At 36.1% G+C, this 15,885-nt stretch overlaps 1 protein-coding gene across 2 annotated transcripts; it reads left to right on the plus strand.

Moving 5' to 3' along the window:
• Positions 1-496: 496 nt before the first annotated feature.
• LOC149570212 (uncharacterized) lies at positions 497-15,066 on the plus strand. 2 transcript variants are annotated; one of them, XR_016362894.1, is made up of 5 exons: positions 497-1,198; positions 2,609-3,043; positions 13,430-14,095; positions 14,193-14,443; positions 14,596-15,066. XR_016362894.1 is itself a non-coding variant. In XM_089822858.1 (4 exons), exons 1-4 carry the CDS (start codon positions 701-703, stop codon positions 14,322-14,324), a joined length of 1,731 nt encoding a protein of 576 aa, XP_089678984.1. In that variant the 5' UTR covers positions 497-700; the 3' UTR covers positions 14,325-14,530. The 2 variants fall into 2 exon arrangements, 1 of the variants encoding a protein (XP_089678984.1); XM_089822858.1 differs by lacking the exon at positions 14,596-15,066 and having other exon boundaries at positions 14,193-14,530.
• Positions 15,067-15,885: the final 819 nt, after the last annotated feature.

Here is a 15,885-nt window from a genome sequence, read left to right on the forward strand (position 1 = left end):
CAATGTAATTGTGAACTGCTCATCTAAATTAATGTCGATGTTAAATTTCCTTGCACTCTTGTAAGGCAGCTCCTTGTATTGTTGCTTAGCTTAATTTTGCTAGTAGTGGCTGCTCAACTATTTGTGTATCAATTTATTAAATGGGTGACCCCATAAATGATAAAGTTTGCTATTTTTTTAAAACAAACTCTTAAATTTTATTTTTAAACAAAATTTTGAATATACTTCTTATAAATATATTTAGAAATAAAATAACGAGTAATTGAAAAAATACGGTGATAACACACCTAACTTTTCACAATAAGCAAGTCACTCCTTAGTTCTAATATAAATTTATTAAAAATAATTTACCCACTTTCCAAGTTGAATTTCACAATAAGCAAGTCACTCCTTAGTTCTAATATAAATTTATTAAAAATAATTTACCCATTTTCCAAGTTGAAAGATTTGCATGGAAACCCTCTTAAATTTGAGCTCAAATTACACTTCAGCAACTACAGGAGACAATAAGATCACAAAATAAAATTCTCCTGCACTCCCTTAACCTAAATTTTATAGATGTACATCCATCTTGGGACGCAGTACCTCTCGATTTTATTTTCGTGCGGGTGCAAGGGTTCTAGAAGATCCATAGTGCAACAGAGAGTGATTTGGAGGAAGGGTTTAATTTTTACTTGCAGAGATACGATCTCCCAAAGCCATGGGAAAAAAGAAGAGCTTCTTGAACAAAAAAAATGCTGCAACATTCCGTCTGGTATGTAGAGATTCATCGGATGCGGATCCTTTCGGGTTATCTGGTCACGCAGACAAAGTCTTTGCTCGTGTTGATGATGGCACCAACCATGTCCCCGGCTTCTCAGATGAAAGTCCTCGGCCTCACATCTCAACAGATTCTAATTCCATTTTTGCAGATGCAGAAGAAGAAGAAGCAGAAGAAGAAAAAAGTTTAGATTTAGAAGAGAATGATACAAAAGTTTCAGACCGAAATAGTTTCTCAATCCCCAGTCCATACAATGTTGAAAATGAAGGCTCTGGTTCTCTTCCTGATCATATCAGGCGAGAAATTATAGAGCTTGGTTTACCTGATGACGGTTATAACTATCTGCTTCATATGAGAGAAATTAGGGCTTCTGGAGGAGGTTCTTCATTTGTTCCCAATTCTAAAGTTGATCTCAGTTCCCTGCCTGCTGATGTCAAGGTAATTGGCAATGCCTTTCTTCTCTTTTAAGGAAGTTCATGAAACCATCGGTCAAGGTTACTATCTATTGCAAGCCCGTCCTTTTATGAACACAATTTGTTTATATATACGATGCGCGAGATAAAGTAAATAAATATATTAATATTCCTGACTAGAAGATTACACAGCAGCAGAGATAAATCTTCCATTGAAACTGTTTTAAAAATCTTCTCAGCATTTTTATTGAACCACATATGTATTATTTGAATTGAATGTACAACTACTTAATTAAGAACTTATTGCCTCTGGTTTAGGGACTTATTATGCACCTTAATTCCACTATCCTTTGGAAGGACGATAGTTCAAGTACTTTTGTTATTTCATGTCCTCAGATTTAGGTTACAAGGACTGTACTGAACAATTGTAGCTCATCATAATTTACAACAAATCGCATGAATCAGTACGGAGCTATCCATGGCACTCCTGACATGCACCTTTTCTGCCACAGATAGTTCAAAACCACATGCTGATCAATATCCACTGTCATGGTCGGCTATGTTTAACTGGGTAAGTTCACCACGTCTGCTTTGGCATATTGCACCGGTCAGAATAGGCAGGCAGCACGCTCACTATATTACAAAGCTATTGCAATCTTTTGTATAACTTGTCCGCTAAATAGTAAATACAAATGGAAAAGTTTGTTGACATGAAAGTTGAGATTTTGAATTGGGATAAAGGAGGTAGCTTTTTTAATCTGGATGTTATCGCCTATTTTTAATTGTAAGGAATGAAAAAGAACCGAATTTTGCTGAAGACTTTTTATATAAGAATATCTACATAATCATTTGACATTAGTGAAGCTTTCAAATTGTTGTATCAACAAATTAAAATGGTGATGGGATTAGAGCTTGTTACCCTATATGCATTTGGCTTTGTGAAGAGACTAAGGTTTGCTAATATGCCTGATAAGTAAAGTTGAGATTCAGGTAATCTGCAAGAGGTATTCTAAAGAAAGAAAAGAAGAAATTACAGTCTTCTAATATTTTTTAGAAGTAATGAGTGAGACGATACAAAATGTTGAAGCACACTTTGGATTTGCTACAAGCCTTCAAATTATAAATATATTGCTTGCTAATACAGTCGTATTGGTAGCCTTCCAGCTGTGGGGCGTTTCAATTTGTGTAGGATGTGCAATACTAAGATCTTAGTGGGAAGTTTATATCTTAAAAGTTGGAAATAAAATACAGTGTACATTTAGCAATTTCCATATCTTTTTCTTTCATTTTGTCACAATTAAGATTTGAAAATTTACAATAAGGTGGAAATAAATTTGTAAAATAATTGCTCTAATTATGTTTGCTTCCTGCAAGATTCTGTTCTGGGGTCAATATATCTTGATTAATTTGTTTTTTTCTGTTTTAACTGATTTAGGCTTATGATGCATCTAAATTACAAGTTCAAGCCCATAATGAAGTCGATTTACATTCAGAATCTTTGTATACGGTAAGTTCAAGAACGCGCTATGTTCGCAACATTAAGAAGGCCTCTGACCCTGAAATCCTTGCTCACCTTGAGAAAAGTGATTCTGAGGTTGTTTCTGATGAAGAGCTGGAGGAGGATTTCATTATTCAAGCTAACGAACTGGAAGAAGAAGAACAAGGAGAAGCTTCTACGAGATCACCAGAAATAAGACCAGAACATCTATGTGGCACTCAATCTTCAAGTGGTCAAGAAAACTGTGTTGCATCTTCAGTCCAAAAGTGCTTTGATGATGCATGCAAATTTCCCACAGGTGACACAGAAGGACTTGTGCAGAGCAGTGAAAAACAAAGAGCTCCTAGAGTTCTAGATGAGCAGTTTGGACTGGTAAGCTCCTTTGCTGGAATTCCTGATTGCTGAATGGGGTTTGCATAATCTTCCTTCCTATTTATACTGTTTCTTGTTTATTTTGTCTGTCATGAGTTGTTATCAGATTCCTGTGAAGAACAATAAAAAACACGGATAAGTTTTAATAATAGGATCATACATACACAATGAACAAATAAATTAATAGTTTGCACAAAATAATGACACTAAAAAAAGTTAGGTATCAAAGTAGGAAGATGTTATTAATATATATCCCAAGCTGAATAATGTGCCCAATTCCAAATTCATTTAACTTCTACTGAAGTATTAAAACATCCACATTCAAGTATTGTTTGTTGTAGTAGTGAAAAAGAGAATTTGTATGAGAGAAGAGATACATGATTTAGGTAGTTTGGGAGGAGGTCATATCATCTAACGGTTATTTCTTTGTTCTAAAATTTAAGTGAGTTTTATGTGGGTATTGCAGCCTATGCATAGGCTTTGTTGCAGCCATTCTTGGATGTTGATAAATGCTATAATTTTCTTTTTATCTCTAGGTTTGATCCATGATTGCGAATGCCTTTTGTGATGTCTTCTTAATGTAATTGCTACTGTGTGGTATGTATACAGCTATAAACTTTGTTTAGCTGATGCAGATGTTTGTATCCTTTGAAAGTGTTATGAGAGACTTCATGCATCCCAGATTGAAATGTTAAGAATCAAATGTAATTGTAGGGATTGCTTACCTTGATGCAATTTCTTCTTAAATGGCATGGTTGTCCTAATTACTGCTGTTGGGAGGGCAATCATATAACATATTGAATAATTACTATTGTTGCGATCATTATCATACTGTCCTCTATCTGCAATCATGGTTATCAATGTGTATCTAATTATAGTGTGTTAGGAGTCAGGACCCTCACATCCTAAACCTATATTTTTATTATGAGCATTATAATAATAATCATAGTTCGGCTAATTAGTCAATATTGCATTGTGCAGATTCATCTCACATGTATTATATGAAGTTGTAATAGAATAAATAGTATAATATCAAGTGTGGATTCATCTCACATGGCTTTTATGAGCCCGTTTGTTTGCAGAAATTTGGCTGGAATAGGAATCGAGAATTAGAATTTGTTTTCAATTCTCTGTTTGCTGCATTAAATTAGAAATGAGAAATGAGAATTTTTCTTTAATTCTCTGTTTCGTGCACCAAATCAAAAGTAAGAATTGGAATTCGTATTTCCCATGTTGACCCCAAAATGAGCATGTGTTCATTCTCAAAAATACTTGTTATTGGAATAGCTATTCCTATTCCCATTTCAACTTTTCATATTTGATAAAATTTTGAAGTCCATTGCACTCCATTGCTTGTTCGATTTTGAAGTCCGCTTGAATCTCGACAACCTTTACTACTGCGTGTTGATGTCAGTTTTGTACCACTACATAACATATAGCGATTTAACACTTGATATGGGATATCTAACACTCAATTCCTCTCTTGAAAAGTTAATACTCATGAAGACATGAGAAAAACTCCAATGTTCCTTGCACCCGTGGATACTAACTCAATTATATTGATGTGATTTGCTGGTAATCACGTAGGCGGCCTTATGTTGTTCATTCAAGGATAACTTGGGTTCTCATTGTGGTGGTGATGATTTTGTATGAATGCCAGATGATGTTGATGGTGGTGATGATGGAGGGTGTATTCAAATGACTTATGCCTTCCTAACTTTCTTCTTCAAAACTCCAACTACTAAACTACTTGCTTCTCTACTCCTACTCCTATGAATGGAAAGATTAGCAAATGGACGGGGATCAAATCTGATGAAAGTTAACCAGCGGCTTTATCTTCATAGATGCAATGGTTCAATGGGCAAATACTAGTTTACCACGTAAGGCTTCCCAACAAGCTGCTAGGATGCTAGTGGCCTAGTTATAGATCCCTATCAAACATCCACTAATATCACCATGCAAGTATCTATCCATTCTTACTCTTACTTAACAACTTCTTGAAATAAATTCTACTTTAATGTAATAACCCCAATAGGTTATAACTTCTTCAAACATCAAAATTTTTTATACTTCAGTTGTTTGACATTTCGTCAAACACTTTGCAAGCAAGCTCTGATACCACTGTAATAACCCCAATAGGTTATAACTTCTTCAAACACCAAAAAATTTTATACTTCAGTTGTTTGACATTTCGTCAAACACTTTGCAAGCAAACTCTGATACCATTGTAATGGCCCTCCTCAAATCTGCTCTCAAAAATGCTGATAAAAGCTCAAGGAATTTCATCAAACAATTCACATGCATGGGACGTATGATTGATATAGTATTTCAGCTTGCTTTAAATGACTTTTTCTTCAATTTGCATCAATGAGAATCTTGTGCTAGAAGACTCAAAATGGACTACACAATGACCTAACATGAATGTGCAACTTATTCTGACAATATTCAATGCATATATGTGACTGAAACTACTTGCAATATGCAGCCACAGCAACTAGTATTTTTGACAAACACTTGGGATGTAAAATTATAACATTATTTATGCCAAAAAGAGAACCTACAGCCAATTGACATTTTGTCAAACAATTGGCATGCAAACTAATAAGCTGATCATGAATGAAATGAACACCTACAACCAATTGGCATTTCTACAAACAGTTGGTATGCAAACTAACTAGCTGATAAATAATAATAGTGAATTGCTCAAATGACACCAGCAACTATTATCTTCTTAATTTGCAATGAAATTTCTAATACAAATCTCATGAAATATGGCTAAGACTTTCGGCATTTACATGGATTACAAAATGATAATGCTGGTATAATGCACACTTACAGCTGAAACTTATAACACCCTAAAAAAACAATACTAATAAAGGAACCTGGTTGTAGATGGCTGTAATAATTTTCTTCAATGCTGCCCTTTCTGCTTTGTTTTTCCGATTTGCTTTTTTAAACTGCTTTTTCAGACTGCTTTTTCAGCCTGCTTTTTTGGTTCCGCTTTTTCCGCTTGCTTTTTCGGCTTGCTTTTTCGATTTCGCTTTTTCGGACTGCTTTTTCGGTTCCGCTTTTCCGAACTGTTTTTTCGGCTTGCTTTTTCGGTTCTGCTTATTCAGACTGTTTTTTTCGTATCTGCTTTTTTAGACTGCTACCCTGTTGAATCTCAAGACCATATCTTTCAATGGCGTCAAGATTTCCAGCTTGAAGGGATTTCGTCCTTTAAACTATTGAGACATAATCTTCAAAAAATTTTCCAATTTCTTTTATATTTCCAACTATGCATAAAAGAAGCTCTTCCATTTCTTTTATAGTGTTCTCACAAGAGCTCCATCCTTTGTTTTCTCAATGTGGGATAAAACATAACTCCCTTTATATAACTTATGTCTCCAATGTGTTATAAAATAAAAGGGACTTTTAATTTAAATATTTTCCACAAACTATAGTCTATGCATTAATAAAGTTAAATATTTAGATTTAACTTTATAAAATAGCTTTATTAATGCATAACAAATCTTGTCAATGATAAACAAGTCTTTTTGTCGATTTTAAACAATTACCATCGACATACCGTTGCCACTGGATGTCCACCCATGCGCAAGATGACTTACTATAAATAGTAAGTATGCTCAAAGTTGCCTCAAAATCCCTCAGAAAGACCTGCAACTGAAACTATCTAGGCCAAATGGCCTCTAAGCCCCTTTAATGTCCTGGTTAGCCTATAGGACCATGGGGAAATAGGCTAACGACAACATCATGCTATGAATGCTAAAAAGGGGACATTACATTTAACAACTTCAAAGGAAATCTAATTCTAACTATTGGAAGTAGAAACCATGCAATAACACCAAATGTTCTTAATCACCATGCAAGTCACAACAATGATAAAGAGAAGCAATTTTGGTATTATCTTAGCAATTTTCTTCAACCCTTTACAAATGGGAGCAAATGGCCTTATATAGAGGCCAAAATTACAATCAACGATAGAGATTAAGAGGCAAAACCAATGATCCAGATTGGATCCTAGAAACCCAAATTAGGGTTGCCACCCCATCGGCCAATGAGAAGACCCCACCTTATTAATGGACCAATGAAAAAAAGGAAAAGTGGCAACCAATGAGAAGACACCAAAATGGTAGCCAATCAGAATCAAACACCTATCCTACCCGAGAAGAAGGAGAATTTGCCACTTGGGCTTACATCAAATGATCTTCTAATATAGTTCTACCCCTTTCTTTCATCCTTATAGCCAAAGCAATAAACTTGGCTAGCTTGTCGTTGATTTCCTTCATGGGAGGGCAAGGTGTATGTTTCATCTTGAGCTCAGCTGAATTCATCATGTTGCTCACTGCTTGCAGTGTCTTCTCATGATCCTTCTCATATTCTTTCACATATCCGATAAAGGCATTGAGGGAGGCAAGGGTGCCCAAATGTTTCTTCTTGATGGCAACCTTCCCCAACTCATCCAATCTTGATCCAAATTTTGTCTCATTGACGTTCTCCTCTTTGATATCTTCAAAATCAAGTGCAACCCCAACATCGTTCATCATGGTTGAAATGGAAGTGTCAGCGCTTGGGTTGTGCTTTGCAATCTTGTTCCATACCTCTTCAAGTATTCTCAATTTGATAGTCAAGGCAACAAACCAAGACTCCATTGTACTCAATCCTCCTTCATCTATTAACTTGGCTCTTTACAAATATTTTTGTGGTAGCTCAATGAATGCCCATAGCTTGGGAATGGCTAAGTCTTTGACTGGAAGGAAATCTTTCAACTCACCTTCAAATGTTCTGAATTTGCCTCTAATAACCCCTAATGACTTGAATGTTGAGACAAAGGAAGGAAAGAAATTTTGCCCATCTGGGATTGTATCGTGGATCCAATCCTTGACTTCGTGCAACTGAGCCGATATCTCTTTTGTGTTGCTCCCACTGTCTTGAGGAAGGGTTGCCTGGTGCAATTGTTGGATAGGCTAGCAATCTCTCCAATATCTGTTTTCGGCCTCTAACTCTACAATCCTTTTGTTTGCCTTCCTCGACCTTTCTCTAATTGAAACCATGCCTTTTTGGATCTCCTCACATTCCATGTCATCCGTGATTCTTCCCAAGTTATGCTCTACTATCTCATATTCCTGAGCTACAATCTCATCCAATGCCTTGCTAACCGTTGGTATAGTAATTTGAACTTTTCGGTGACCATCATTGTCGCTCTTGATTACCTTTGCCACCATTTTTTCAATTTGTTTTTGGTTCTCGCTATCATCCTTTTTTACTAATCCTTGGATATCTTCAATTGTTCGGACAGTCACCACCTTGTCTCTTGGCATAAGCATTTACCTTAACCATAGCGGTGCCGTGCAGCTCCCCAAATCTGGATTCGGTTTGACTAGCAAAGCATCACCAACGGCCTTGGGCGTCTGACTTATTTCCTCAATATCAATTGGCCTATCCTTTTTTTCACTATTGATTGTCACATCATCTCCATGTTGGTTCTCCGAGAGAGGGGAGTACTCGGTACTGTCACTATATCCACTTGATTCTGAATCAGAGCTCACCTCTATCGCGGCCCTTTGTCCACTTGTATTATCTTCTTGGCTTCTAGCCTCAATTATGCTCTCCCTTGACGATGCTGCATTTTGTTTCTTTGCTGAAGGCTCCTGATGGTTGTTACTTTTCTCAACCTCCAAACTTCTCTTCTTGCTCTTAACTGTTCTTTGTTACTGGCTACTGCCTTCACCTTTCTGTCCGACTGACTCTGCTGGACCTTCCTTTGGTTTCATCTTTTCATAAGGCATACCTTCTGACTTTGCAATTGCCTCAACTTCTCATTGTACCATGACTTAGTGTGCAGATCAATTGTCCTTGTACTTGTCTCCAAGGAAGGATCTTGATGATCATCCCAATCCATTGGATTCAACTCCGTTCCATCCACTGTATCATAATCTTCTCTTAGCACATTTTCATCATCTTCTAGTTGATTGGGAATATCAAGACCTCTCCATTTGATTGCCCTTATCATGCTCACTGACAGCCTTGAGAAAGCTAGCTTCCTCACATGAAAGTCATCTTGTGCATTAGCCCAAAAATCTTCTATAGTAGGAATATGTTTGAATGTATTTCCGTGAGATGCCTTTGATAAGACCATTAGGATTGAATCCTTGTCTTGCTCTGTACCATTCTAGATGATACCATTCTAACTCTTTCTCCGCAGCAGCAAAGGCGACAGGATTGGGACAACTATCATTGCCAATTCCAAATGAGAAGATTATGCCTGTCTCACCTTTAAGTTTCATCATTTTGTCATAATGCTCAAGTTGCCTAGCCAACTCCATCAAAACTACCTTGTCGGGTGGGTACCTTGGAAGTCTCTTGGGACAAATTGTGCTTCCTGCTTCCGATGAAAGCCTCTTAGCAGGTGTTCCTTGCAATATCCACCGTCTTCATGGCAAAGGCGTCATAAAACATTTTATAATCCTCGGTGTTGTGCAATTGAAGTTGTGCATAGCACTCATGCAATAAACATTGCCCTGACCCATTGCCAATTACTCGTATGGTCTTAAGTCCAGGATTTTCATATAGTCTCGCAATCAGATAGATAAAATAGGATCCCATATAGAATTGCTTTTAATTTTGCACGGTCTTAAGTTGCAACTCTAAATTTTCGCTTATAATCCTAGCCTAATCAAATCTTCTCTTTCCATTTTCAATTTCATCAATAAAAAAGGACATCCAGTTTTCGAATTGCATACCTTGAGCTAAACTCATGATCCGGCTAAGAAGCATAATGAGATTGCCATACTTTGATTTGAAATTTGAGTTGGTGAGCTTTGACGACTCCCTTCTTGCGTTTGTGTAACCAATTCTGCTTTAGATGAATGAAGTAAGCTTCCTGATTATCCTAAATAACTTAGCTGCTTGATCCATCATTACCACTGTCATACTTTTATACTGGGGAATATTAAATGCTTCTTCAACCACTTGTTTGCCAGTGTTGGCCAACACTCTCTTCCCTTCATCAAAAATGGACGACTTAGTAACAATATCAAATTGGGATGCACACTCCATTACCAATTCCGGACAAGGCAAGGTAGGAGGGAAAGCTGCTGCGTGTACAATTCCGCTCTTGTAGATCTTTGCCATGGGGGATTGTCCTTCCTTTGGTCTACCCTTTAACTGTATCATGTTCATTGTACCGATATTGGTATCACTTATTCGCCTCACTTTCGAGAAGAAGGTGGTCGTAGGCATCATGTCTTCCTTGTCCTTTTTGGTATTCGTTTCCATTGGGTTCTTGCTTGCACTAACATCTACCATCCTAAACACTTATTTTGACCCCTTCGTTCTAAATGATATGGACTACACTTATCAATCTCCAGTCTTCTTTTTGTCGATGGAATCTAACTTATTTCTGCCTCTCCAAGTCCTATCTTTACACTTATTAATCTAACCTTGGGGTGGGACTACTACTTATTTCTGCCTTTTCGTTACTTTAGGATGGACTACACTTATATCTCCCAACTTTAACTTAGGGTGGTCTAGCTTATTTCTGCCTCGCCAAGTGTCTTATCATGAAATCTACACTTATCTCTCCAAGCTTCAATCTATCAATGGGATAATGAAGTGGTGGATGATGAATGCAAGAAGAATATAAGGGAAACGAACCAAGGAAGAACAAGGAGTGAAATCCGCCTTTAAACCAATCTTTAACTCTAAAATGAATAGAATTTTACTTTAATTTTGTCTTCACCAATAATCTCTCTCTTCAAGTTCGGATTAGATCTCGGAAATTTGAAGCCTCCTTGCAAATAATGATGCCCTAGCAAAAATCAGAACTTTGACTTCCTTGAAATTGTCCACATTTGCCAAAATCAAATCCTTGGATCACATAGCCTCTTCGCTAACAAAATTGCCCAAATCTGGAAATTGAAATCGCAGTCTTTGGAAAGAAAATCAGACCCCAGAAAAATCGTCTAAGCTGGAGGTAAATCAGATTTGTTCCAAAATCGCCTAGGGCAGAAATTCACCCAAGATGGAAGAAGAAAATGCCACCAAGCAAGGATAAAAAATTTGCCCAAAAAAAATCGCTTAAATCTGCAAGTTGCCCTTTTAGAGAAAAATCGCTCAACACATGAGGAGGAGGAAGATGGAATGAGGAGATGAGAGGGGGGAACCCCTCTTGTACCAAAATTTCCATGTCCCTCCAAATTGGCCAACTTGCCTTGGAGGAAAGCAAAATTAAATTAGCATCTTTATGAATGGCCCAGATTTAAATGCCATGTTAAAATTACTTAGGCTCAAAGTGAAATTAGTCCATTTAATTGCCGGTTGTGATAAAAAATTGCAAAATAAAACAAGGAAAGCCTAGGAGATGCCAAAATTTTCATTTAAAAATGTTTTAGCAATTAAAATATCATTAAAATTGAATTTAGTAGGCTAAAATTCATTTTCAATTCCAATTTACCAACTTCTTTCAACATTTAAAAATCTCCTAAGCAATATTTCAATCAATTTAATGAGATTTTGCAATTTAATCCACTTTCAATTTTGCAATGCAATTTTAATTTTTTAACCAAAATAAATCATTACTCTGGCATTCAAAATCGATTTTCCAATTTTAATTTTACTCTCTTCACCAAAAACATTTAAGATTTTCAAAACAATTAAATCTAAAAAAAATTTCATTTTCAAAATGCTCAAGTCTATACAATTATTTCCAATTTCCAAAATCTGTCTGAGTTCAAAATTTTGCAAATTTATCTTGCCGAATATTGTTCTAACCATTGAAAAATGTTGTCTTTGAAATTTGTTTGGCCTAAGGATAAAATTACATGTTCCGAAAAATCAAGTTAACATCGGGTGAAAAAACAAATCACATCAAATCCCTACTAGCCCGAAGGCGTCCAAGGTGTAAAATTTTCAAATTGAAAACTTTTGGACAACTTTGAAAAATTTGTTAAGGCAACTGAAAAAAGGGAGTCCCCAAAATTTTGGGGCGATGATGTGAAAACCTCACAATACTGCGTTATCAAGCTCAGGTAGTTTCTTTGCTGTTCCATTGTACACGTTTGCCATGATTGATAGGCACTTTTTCACAAATAATAATCAGCAATCTCTCGAAACTATTATCTTCTCATTTCCTATTGCCTGCATAAAACAGATCATTGTCAGCACATGTTGCTACTAAAATCTGGCCTTTTGCAATGCTCTGTAATTTCTAAATCTTCAAAAAATGTTGAATACAGTTTTTGCCATTTCTCCTTTACAAAGCTCAAAATTCCGATAAGAAATCTCATTGTTTTGAAATTATGAGCAGCAATGGACGATTTGAACTCTTGCAAGAGCACGTGCTCGCCCCTCCATTATGTTCTTGACATATTTCTTTACATTTTCCGAGTTCGCTGCTCATTGAGGAGCTTCAGTAATAGAAATCATTTCAATGATATTATGGAAATCGCAGAGGGTGATGATCAAGCACGAGTAAGATCATAAATGTGTGTAATGGAAAAAATCAGCTAAGCCGAGGAGAATTGAAAAATATAAATTTACATTCCAAGGAACGGAGAAGGCAGAATCTGCTATGAGTTCTTCACCATTTGCCCCTTCCAAATCAGATGATAACTCCAGTATTGTAGAACCAAATAGGGTGTAGAATAACAAATCCTTTTCCTATTCCTGTTTCTATTCCTATTCATATTCCTATTCTCGATTCCTATTTCTGATTCCAATTCTTATTTCCTATTCCTATTCCTATTCCCCATTCCTATTCTCAATTTCCTATTCCCCGTTCCTATTTCCTATTCCTATTTCACAGTGGTAGAAAGGGAGTGAGATGGCGTGAGGGTGTTAATGTTAACATTTATCCTTTTAGGTAAAATTTGACAACCATTTACATTTCAAAATTTTTATATTTATTATAAATAGAGTGTACTTTTAAAAATAATTTAATAATTATCACATTATATATTTGCTAAAATTATAAATTTTGTAAATATAAATAATCATTTTTTTAGGAAAAATAAACAAATTTAAGCTAGTGCAAAATAAAAATAAAAATGGAAATACAAAGAAAAATAAATATTTTAGAGTGTAGTAAATTAAATTTTAATTATTTTATAATGGATATCTATTGGCATTTCTTTAGATAGATTTATTTAAGATATCTACACTAGTTTATGGGGTGAAGGAGGTTGCTCCTTGAAGAGATCCATGATACATTGTATTTGATTCATGAACTAAGTATGATTGGAGCTATTTTGCTTTCGTTGAGCACCTTGTACTTTTCACATTTTGTTGTTTCCATTTTTTATTGTCTTTTGCATACGAGGTTGTATATTATGTGGGCTGTTTTTGGTTTTGGAATTATACTTATATTTTTTTCTTGTATACTCACAGCTTGCTTTACGGGAATATAGTGATGGTGACAATGATACTGCTGATGTCTTTGATTATGATATTATGGGTGCTGGTGATTTTTGTGCCCCTGAAATTGATAGTGCAATGAAAGAGTTTTTGACTAATAACTTAGACTATCAAGATAAATACACAGTTCCTGCTGATGATCAGGTTCATAGTACTTCAGCAGAAACCTCAACGCAGAATGCAAACATTCCAATAGTAAACAATTTTTTCAAATTCCAATCTCAGGATACTAGTGTGAATGATGTGATCCGTAAATGTGCTGAGTACGCTGAGATGTATGCAAATGAGCCAGAGGAAGAAAACGAAGTTGTGCTTGTTGAAGAAAGTAGTGATGGTGAAGTGTGGGACTGTGAAACCATTGTTTCAACATATTCCAATCTTGATAATCATCCTGCAAAGATAGGTGCTCCTCGAAAGCCAGATAGGAAGGACCTTTCTAAAATTTCCCATATCACTACAAATTTGAATGGTTCAATGATCTCTCTTCAAGGAAGGCAACAGCTTCCGGTGGACTTTCTTCCTAATAGGAGGGGTTCTAGTAAGGGGAAAAAGGAAGATAAATTCAAATCTGAAACTAGTTCAAAAATTCTGGTACGTGCCAGGGTTGGGGAAACACCAGAACAAAAGAAAACACGGAAGGTAGTTATTTAATAAATGAATTAGTTAAGTGTTGAGCTTTTCAGTGCTTGCTAATAACCTGGATCTTGCATTAATTGTGTTGTCACTAATCTTGCAGTTGGCTGTGAAAGAGGAGAAAAGGGAAGCAAGAAGAACGAAAAAAGAGATGAAAGCACTTTATAGAGGTGAATCACAACGCGCTCAGCATGTTGTCGCTGTTGCTGGACCACCTGGCATTCATCTTATGTAACATTAGGTTAGGCTTGAACTTTTTCTTGGAGAGGACGTCATTGGAATGAAACAACTTATGGATTTAGTAAATTCTTGAGCAAAGTTGAAAGTAAGGCGAGTCAGTCATATTTTTCCAAGGTAGGGATGCTGATAGACACGTGTCTTGAGTATATGATATATTGCATCAATTTTAATTAATGATTCACTGATTTTTATGTTTGTCAACCAATGCTGTCACACTTTTCTCTACATCATCAGTTTCTGACTTTTTTGTGGTCATTTTTGGGCAGTTCATACTTATTAATGATTTAGGCCTTTTGGCCTGGATTTGAGTTTGATGCCTGATAAATAGACACCAAAGAGAAGGTGAGAAAAAACCAGATTCCTCAAACTGAAATGAGGTATATGTAAGTTCTTGTTATCTGGGTATATCTTCTTAAAACTCGAGTGTCACAATAGGAAAAGTTCTCTGGTCATTTCTTTTAGATTTGTTAAGGATGATGTAAATAATCTTGTATTACTTTAAATTTTAGTTGAATCATTGTAATACTAATAGAAACAGATATCTCCAAAACATTGCACTTAATCAGATAGTGGTAGGGTTCCTGATATTTCATGAAAAAGTTGCTAGTTTTTTAATTTCTCGTAGATGGAGATTTTGAGTGGAGAACTTGTTGATATCACAGTAATTATGGATGTATTATTAATGTCGCTGTGAATTTTTCAGCTATAAAATCCTTCAACATCTTGTTTTTTCACCATTTTGCTCTGATTTTTCTGCCAAAAATCTGTCTACTTTTTATGTTTTTTTAAGGTGTACTTATATGCTAGAAAAATAATCTCTATCAATTTTTGCCATTCCTTGGAGGATATTGCTTACCAAATCAGACATACTTGGCCATTCTGATACAAGTGTCATGCCCCTTTTCTGGGCCTTGTTATCCACCCTAAATTCACAAAATCTGAAGGAAACAAGGAACACAATATAGTAAGAGATACAATCCTAACCTAGGAATTAGATAGGATAAGCCTGTCTTAGAACCTGCAACCGAATTAGATAGTATTGTAATCATAATTTATGTAATATAATCCATTTTTAAGGTTATGAGAGAAATACACTTATAGCACATAAGTCTCATGGGCTCAACTATAATGAGGATTGAGATAGGAAGAAAAGTATGAGGTGTCCTAGTTATCCCTGGCCCTAGGCCCAAGAATAGATACTCCCCCCCCCCCTTGACCACACGTGGCCTTAACCACACACATGAGGTGGCATACCTATCGGAGCCTGTACAATGTTCCCATTCATCATGCTATCTTTATCTTCTCTTATGATTGAGGGTTCCTTTCTTAAGTTACCTCAATAACCCATATAGGTTCAGAGGAAGATTGCAATAGGGTCGCCTTAACTTGACCCTAGGCCCAAGAGCAGAATCTTTGCCCCCCCTAGGTCTCATGTGGTCCTTAACTGATCTCACAAGGTGGTGTACCTAGTGAGGCCTTACTGTTCCTCCTCCTTGCACCTCCTTTCCTTCTGTAATATGGTCAATTGCTGTAGGTTTGTGATATTGTCAATTTTA

This window comes from Cupressus sempervirens, chromosome 3 (genome assembly GCF_028749045.1).
Source record: "Cupressus sempervirens isolate cs-2001-9-10 chromosome 3, ASM2874904v1, whole genome shotgun sequence".
NCBI lineage: Eukaryota > Viridiplantae > Streptophyta > Pinopsida > Cupressales > Cupressaceae > Cupressus > Cupressus sempervirens.

Coding starts and splice junctions, on each gene's coding strand:
- LOC149570212 (XM_089822858.1), top strand. CDS start 701: ATGGGAAAAAAGAAGAGCTTCTTGAACAAAAAAAATGCTGCAACATTC. Junction 1,199..2,608: donor CCCTGCCTGCTGATGTCAAG/GTAATTGGCAAT, acceptor TAACTGATTTAG/GCTTATGATGCATCTAAATT. Junction 14,096..14,192: donor AACAAAAGAAAACACGGAAG/GTAGTTATTTAA, acceptor CTAATCTTGCAG/TTGGCTGTGAAAGAGGAGAA.